Source organism: Rhincodon typus, chromosome 25 (genome assembly GCF_021869965.1).
Source record: "Rhincodon typus isolate 14 chromosome 25, sRhiTyp1.1, whole genome shotgun sequence".
NCBI classification, from domain to species: domain Eukaryota; kingdom Metazoa; phylum Chordata; class Chondrichthyes; order Orectolobiformes; family Rhincodontidae; genus Rhincodon; species Rhincodon typus.
Window position 1 is genome coordinate 38,504,170 of NC_063356.1, and position 8,252 is coordinate 38,512,421.

At 42.9% G+C, this 8,252-nt stretch overlaps 1 protein-coding gene across 1 annotated transcript; it reads right to left on the reverse strand.

Moving 5' to 3' along the window:
- Positions 1–461: 461 nt before the first annotated feature.
- Positions 462–7,844, reverse strand: rpl10a (ribosomal protein L10a). Its single transcript, XM_020534002.2, has 6 exons — positions 7,782–7,844; positions 5,528–5,602; positions 4,184–4,264; positions 3,684–3,832; positions 1,362–1,534; positions 462–676 (listed from the first exon to the last, which is right to left on the reverse strand). Exons 1-6 carry the CDS (start codon positions 7,784–7,786, stop codon positions 506–508), a joined length of 654 nt encoding a protein of 217 aa, XP_020389591.1. The 5' UTR covers positions 7,787–7,844; the 3' UTR covers positions 462–505.
- Between the last annotated feature and the right edge of the window lie 408 nt (positions 7,845–8,252).

Sequence of the window (8,252 nt, forward strand, 5' to 3'; positions counted from 1 at the left end):
TCTTCTATCCGCCGCCCACTCTCTCCCTATTTATTTCAGAACCTCCTTCCCCTCCCCCCCTTTTCTGATGAAGGGTCTAGGCCCGAAGCGTCAGCCTCTCTGCTCCTATGATGCTGCTTGGCCTGCTGTGTTCATCCAGCCCTGCACCTTGTCGTCTTAGCATTAAGTGGATCAGGCACTCCACATTTGAGAGACTGCAGCTGACATTAGTCAAGTACCTGCTAGAGCTGTTTAGAGTTTCTGTATATAGACAAACATTGACCTCTTGTTTTTCAGTCACTTTTCACAGTACTTCCCAGCCCCAGCTGGATCCACATAGATCACATCACCTGTGCCATTCCCTTATATAAGGCAACAGTGCAGTCTAGACCTAGAGTTAAAACCTTACCAGCTTTGTGATGACCCCAGGAACTTAAATTGCTATGAAGTGGCTTCTCTCAACTGAATAGCAAGACACCAAATGCTGTACAATATTTTATTAAAAACATACAACAGCAGAAGTCACTCAGTAAAGGCGCTGAGGCTTGCCCATGCTGCTCTTGATGTATAGGGCACGCACATTCTGCCAGTTCTTCTTCAGCAGTGAAACCAGGAAGTTGATTGCCAAATGAATGTTGTAGACAAGTTCCTCTTCAGTCATTTTAACATGGCCCACTGCAACTGCCAAGCACAGCACCTAAGGGGAATTGAAGGAATGATTAAACTACATCAACACAACTCCTAAGCAACCAGAACAACTCTAAAGGAGTTTTTCTATCAAAACCCAGATGAACTACATTTCATGAACCCCAGTCTACATCAGTGAATCATTCATATGAACTGCACGTTGCATAACCTTCAGTCAACTCAAATCAGTTATCATTTTCTTTAACAATGTCTGTCATTGTCACAGCATTAGACACCAGCTTTTGTGGAACATTTCTGTACTCTGCAATACTTCAGGGAATGTCCTTTCCATCTGTGTTAAGGCATTGGCTCAATTTAGCCTACAATTGTATGGTCATGTACTACATTTCTATGCAGCACTGGAAAGGCCATTCTTCATTTTGAATACAGTGGAGAAGTCGGAGCCAAACTAAATCTTAGCTGAAAGCCATACGTGAACTGCATCCCAAGATCAGCTAATTCAGGTCAAGGACCTCTCACCAATATTGTTAATGGGAATGCCTAACATACCAGAGAAGTCAGGCAGACAGCTCAGATTTTTGACAGTACAACTTCATTCCATGCTGTATATATAAACCACTCATTGCTGTCAGCTGAATCCACAGAAAGTTAACTGAAATCCTATCAGGCTGAGCTCCAGTGGCTAGTTCCAATTAATTGTGCAGCAATTTAATTGCAACAAATTAAATACACACCTTTTTCATCTGGAACTTGATGGTAGATTTGACTTCATCCACCTTAGTTAGCAGGTTTTCATTATGAGTTAGGAGGGAAGGGAATTTGCCAGCCTTATTCAATCCAGGACCCAGAATCCGAGGAATCTGCTTAATAAGGGACTCAGAGGCAAGGAAGGCATCGTACTTCTTTGCTGAAAAAGAAAAAGGAAAAGTACTCAGAATAGCTCAAGATTGAACTGGCCAAATTTCACCACCTTAAGTATTTATCCAATTTTCAAAAGCCACTATTGAATCTATATCCACCTGGCTTACAGCAACAAGGTCACTAACAAACACTGGCCTTGCCTATGGGAAACATCCCACGAACAAACAAAACTGACACCACAGCAATTAATCCCATGTCAAATTCTAGCCACACAGGGTTTCTATTCATGTCCTCTGGTTTGCTGCTCTGCTTATTAAGCACATTACCATTGGAAGCACAGTTCTCAATGTAAAGGACAAAAACAAATCTCCTAGCCTTAACTGCTTTTGGAGCCCCAACTTCTGTAGCCTACCTAGACAACTATAATTCTAACTCTGGCCATTTGCAAATATTTTCAGCTAAACTTTTCCATGCCCTATTTAAAGGCTTGTTTGATCATGTTGGAAGTTGAATGTTTAATTCAGCATTTATCCAAATTATTTGGATGTGCCTATAGGAAGAACAGGTAGGTGGTTTGCAGGTGTAGTGGACAGTGAAGATGATTACCTCAGCACAACAGGACCTTGACCAGATAGGCCAATGGGCAAAGGAGTAGCAGATGGAGTTTAATTTTGAAAAGAAAAATGAGGGGTTGCATTTTGGTAGGCAAAGGAGGGCAGGGCTCAGCTAATGGCAGAGCTGCGGGGAATGTTGCCTAACAGAGTTCAGGTGCATAATTTCTTGTAAGAGTTGCAGGTAGACAGGGTGAAGGAAGCATTTGGCATACTCACCTTCCATTGGTCAATCACTGACCATAGCAGTTGGGATGTCATGTTGCTGCTGAGACCACTTCCAGAATACTGTGTACAATTCTGGTCTCCCTGCTATAGGAAGGATATTCTTAAACTTGAAGGTGCAAAAAAGATTTAAGAATGTTGCCAGGACTGGAAGGTTTACGCTATAGGGTATGGCTGGGGTTTCTTTCTCCAGAGCATCAGAGGCTGAGGAATGACCTTATAGAAGTTTATAAGGTCATGAGGATAGGAAAAAGACCTGGCTATTCACTCCAAGGGGCATAAGTTTAAGGTGGGGTGGGGTGGAAAAGATAAAAGGGACCTGAAGGGCAACTTTTTCATGCAGTGGGTGGTGTGCATATGGAACAAGCTGCTAGAAGCAGATACAATTCCCACATTTAAAAGGCACCCAGATGGGTATATTAATGGGAAGAGTTTAAGAGGGAAATGGGACTAGATTAGATTGAGATGTCTGGTCAACTTGGAGGAGTTGGACTAAAGGGTCTGTCTCTGTGCTGCATGACTATGACTAATTGCTGAGGGTGTAACCACAGGTTTTATAACCAAACTTATTTCAGTTGCTTCGAATGCAACATTTTCAGAAACAATTAAAGTACAAACCAAACCAAGTCCAAACAGATAATCTGTTTCATTTACCAGGGTAAATCAGAATGAGCAAATCTGTACAACCTTTAACTGAGGTTTAACAGAGCTGAGTAGAAGCAAATTCTACTGGAAGTGGGCATGATTATAACTTGAAAATAAGTCCCATATAGCAATCTGCAAGCTGAACAGTTCCTGGTCTGTGCTGAATAGTCAATTTCAAGATAACTAATTTGCACTCAAGATTATGACATGGATGTACTGCTTATCACTGTTTTGTAAACAGTGACACAGCAATTGAGCTGTAGGTGCTTCAGATCTGAAGCCTTTGCTATTTAAAGCCTGCAACCCCTCTAATACTGCATTCAAGTGAACACAGTAATATTGTAACCAGCCTTCAGTGTCATTCTTAAACTACTTTGGGCACATGCCGAACACAAATATCCTACCAAGTTTCTCTTAAACATCCAAGCTTACAAGACTAAACAAGCCAGTGAATCACACTCCTAAACATTCAACACCTTTGGTTACACATGATTGTATGGTAATTATGTACAAAAATCAACACAAATCTCATCCAAATTATTCAAATGTGGTGTGCAGAATCTAAACAGCAGTCTCTTCCAGCTCCCATCAAATAAACGCAAAAGAAATCTTGAAATGCAGGTGTCAAATCCAACATCAAATGGGACACGTCAAAATTGAACTCCAGAATGCTCGCTCAGGCTCCCGTTTCTCCAGCTCCACACTTCAACTCACCCAGCTTCTTGACCATCTTCTTGTTTTTGTTCAGCTTCTTCAGAGCTTCAATGTCCATGTGAGGGAGGTCAGCAGCCTTTGCTTCATCACAGTGCTGCTGGTCACCAAGCACACAGATGGAGAACTTTGGCCGAGGGGCACTCTTCAACCTAAACCAGCACAAGAGAGTCAAACTCCAAGAAATGGTTAAAACCCAGATCATTCAAAGGAAGCTTCTGCAAATGGTCTTACCCTAGCTGGCTTCTCATGTCTTATCCACCAGCAACTTACTCCTTACAAATGGTCGGCAGGATTGGCAATACTGCCTCACCTAGCCTCCCCTCATGTTTTAAGACCCAGGGTAGGGGTCCGTTCCAAACCCCTTATGGGGTAGAACTACCCATGTTTTTCAGTAGCACAAGTGGAACAGAAAGAACATTTAGTTGTTTGCAAACAGACAAATCCAATCACTATTTGCCAACTTGTGCACTGAGAACTGGGTTAGCAATAAGAAGCCGAACCTGACAGTGCCAGAGAAACGCTTGTCCTTCTGAGGGTCATAGTTCTTCAGACTGATCTGCAGCTCCACAGTCTCCAGGAACCTAAACAGAAGATATTCCCATCAGTTATACCAAAGTAATTCAACTCACCATACAAACAACTTTTCAGCTCTGTCCTACGTCTGACTGCAGGAAGGAGTAGGCCATTGAGCCACTATACATCTCAATGCCATATTCCAACATGTCCCTTGATGACTTGAACTTAATGTTAAAGCTTTCACAGCACCCTAGATTAAAGAATTCAAAAAGGATTCACTGCCCTGAGTAAAGTGGTTCGTCCTTATCTCAGTCCTGAATGGCTTATCTTTTACTGAGACACAGTCCTCTGGTTCTCAGTTTCAGAACCAGGGAAACATCTGCTGTGCATCTACTTTAGTACATCCACTTTAGGAAGCAGACAGGGCCTCAACTCAATGTCTCATTAAGGGTTGACTTTTGGAGTTAGCCACAAGAAGCCACTTCAAAACAAAATATCTGTATCCAGTGTGACAGGTCTTTATGCACAAATCGACTGAGTGCTGGCAGGAAGTTTAACCAGCGGTCAAAGCCAAGCCCAAACCCACCTTCAACACTCACCCAGCATCTGCCCATTGCTCAGGTGATCCCTGCCTGAATGAGGAGCAAGCAATGGATTTCTCCTTCCTGGATCAATGATGCTGAACTGAACAGTACTGTCCTGCTCTATCCTTTGCAGCTATGCTCCATTCAGGTTTACACTGCTTACTGCATATGGTAGACCTGGTTACGCAAACATTTGCCAGGGTTGTGTTTAGACTAGACTCTTCTTCATACTGCACATCACTATTAAAAACAAATTAGACTATATGCTATTTCAAACACATGGTAACAGTAATAAGTATTAAAACAGTCTATTAGGAATTGAAAAAAGGTAAAAATACTCAATTGAAATTGTGCTCCAGGATCGAGAACTCCAAAGTTTTGCCATATGATTGAGGAAGTTCCTCATCACAGCCCTAAATTGCCTGTCTTGTACTCCAAGATTGTACATCCTGGTTCTGGATCCCATAGCCAGGGGAAACATCCTTTCTAAATCAATTCCATTTGGCCCTTAAGAATTTTCCAAGTTTCCAAGCAATCACCTCCCATTCTTGTAAATGGGACAGAATATAGGCCTGATCTCCTTTAATTCAAAACAATCCCACAATCCTCTGGTCTGCTGAACTCCCTCTGAAAAAGTATACCCTTCCATTGGCAAGGGGAACAGGATTACACAAACAACTGAAGTAAGACTTCTTTGTCCAGTATTCAAATCCTCATACACAACACAAAGCAGGACAGACTTACTTGCGAGGCTTCTGTTGGGACCCCTGAAGGACCTCCCTGACAGCTTCGTACAGGGTATCACGAGAGACTTTGCTGCTGCATCACACACAGGAAAAAATACAAATTAAATTCCAAAACTTAATTCATCCAATTCTCAAACCATGCCCTGGCACAGGATAACCCAATAGGAGTGACCGATGGTGGGCTTTAGGTTAAATAAGTGTCATTATGTATTTGATACAGCTGAGGGGAGAGAAACAGTATCATACCAGCATTTTATTTCAGATCTCCATCATACACAAGTAGGGTTTTCAGTCTGAGTCTGCCATGTCATTCAATTGCTGATCTGATAATCCTCTATTTAATTTCCACATTACCTTTTATTCCCTTTCTCATTAAAAATGTGTCAGACTTCAAAATACTTAAAACCCAGGATCACTGCAGTAAAGAATTCCAGACTGGCTACCTTCAGAAAAGAAATTCCTAATCTTCAATCAGACTGCACAATCCTTACTAAGATTTCATCCTCTGGTCCTAGACTCTCCTACAAGGAGACAACTTTCCCACATCTACACTGTCATGTTCCCACCAACTCCTACCCCATTTTCCAAGCATCTTATATTTCAATAAGATTGCTTTATCTTCTTAAATTGAAGCACAGGTCCAACCTACTCGATCTCTCAAGAGAAACCCTCCATACCAGAGTTCAACCCAGTGAACCTTCTGTGAACTGCCTTCAATGCCAGTATCTTTCCTTAGATAAGGGTGAAATCAAAAATGCAGTGGGCTTTGCCCTTATAACAAAGAAAATTACAGTACAGAACAGGCCCTTCAGCCCTCAGCCTACACAGACATGCTGCCTGTCACGACTAAAACCCCCTACCCTTCTGCAAGCCATATCCCACTATTCCCATCCTACTCATTTGTCAAGAAGCCCTTTAAAAGTCACTATCGTACCTGTTTCCACTGTCTTCCCCCGGCAGCAAGTTTCAGGCACCCACCATCCTCTGATGGATAACTTACCTCATACATCACCTTTAAACCTTGCCCCTCACATCTTAAACCTCTTCCCCCTAGTAACAAAACAACAAGGTGCAGGGCTGGATGAACACAGCAGGCCAAGCAGCATCATATGATGTGTTCATCCAGCCCTGCACCTTGTTGTCTCGGATTCTCCAGCATCTGCAGTTCCTACTATCTCTGATTCAATTTCCCCCCCACTAGTAACAAACCCTTCCACCCTGGGAAAAAGCTTCAATGTCCACTCTATCCATGCCCTTCATAATCCTTAGACCTCTATCAGGTCACCCCTCAACCATCATTCCAGTGAAAACAACCCAAGTTTCTCCAACTTCTCCTCACAGTTAATGACCCCCATACCAGGCAACAACCTAGTAAATCTCTTCCATACCCTCTCCAAAGCCCACCACATCCTCCTGTTAGTGTGGCAACTACAATATCACAAATGCAGCCTAACTTGTTGTCACTTTTACAGGTTAGCCCAAAAGATGCAGTCTCAGAGGATTTCAGATGATGGGGAGAGCAGGTCAGGATTGTATAGTATCGAAACAGCATGAAACATTCAGTCCAACGCATCTATGCTGAGCAGATATCCTGAATGAATCTAGTCCCATTTGCCAGCATTTGGCCCATATCCCTCTAAACCCTTCCTATTCACAAACATCCAGATGCCTTTTAAGTGTTGTAACTGTACCAGCCACCACTAGTCCCTCTGGCAGCTCATTCAATACACATGCACCACCCTCTGCATGAAAAAGTTACCCTCAGATGCTTTTTAAATCTTTCCCCTATCACATTAAACCAATGCCCTCTGGTTTTTGATTCCCCTACCCTAGGAAAAAGACCTTGGCTATTTACCGTATCCATACCCCTCATGATTTTATAAGCCTCCATATGATCACCCCTCAACCTCTGACACTCCAGAGGAAACAGCCTCAGAGTGAAGAGGCAAAGGAATGGAACATGAACTGGTGTACAGGAGTTATGATAGGGATTTATCCTCAAAGATAAGGATATTGATTTCAGGACTGGACACTATGGGGAGTCCCTCGGGTGCTCAGGCACAGGAGCTGCCGGGCTCTGGAGACAAACCCGGAGCCGGATTCAGCGGCAGGGACTCCATCATTTCCCCCATTACCGCAGTAAGTTGGCTTTAAGGTCAGTGTGAACCCCCGCTGAGAGTCCTGGGCCAGTGATACACTCTGATGGGGAGGATGGCGGTGGATTGTCCCTACAGCCTGCGGCCTAACCTCACCTCATCCTGACGGTGACTCCGGAAAAAGAGGCTGCCCGACCGGAACTGACAGCTTTTATTGTCGGACCGACCGCCGACTCTCGCGAGAGAGACAGCGATCATCATTCTTCTTTATAATTCAAATTAAAATGACAGATTTTCATTCAATTTCTCGTCTTAAACTGAAGAGAGCACTAAATAATGAAAATTTACTACCAGCTTTAATTTGCTGTCGTGCAGCAGGCATTTCTTTCCCCCCGCTAGAGTACCCTCCTCGGAAAGTCCGGGGATTTTAAATTCCTACAGAAAACAGCAACTTATGTAAATATTGATTTAACATGTAACTGGTTGAAATTTTATTCTCTGGATTTACAGTTCAGCAATAAAACCACTAGGCCATTGCCTCCCATTATCTCAATGATTGTCTCCATTACCTTGCAAAATCAAAAAAATCAGTTTGCCTTTAATAAATCATGCTGGCTTCCCTTAACT

Coding starts and splice junctions, on each gene's coding strand:
- rpl10a (XM_020534002.2), bottom strand. Junction 3,833..4,183: donor CGTTTCTCTGGCACTGTCAG/GTTCGGCTTCTT, acceptor GTGCTGGTTTAG/GTTGAAGAGTGCCCCTCGGC. Junction 677..1,361: donor TCAAGTTCCAGATGAAAAAG/GTGTGTATTTAA, acceptor AATTCCCCTTAG/GTGCTGTGCTTGGCAGTTGC.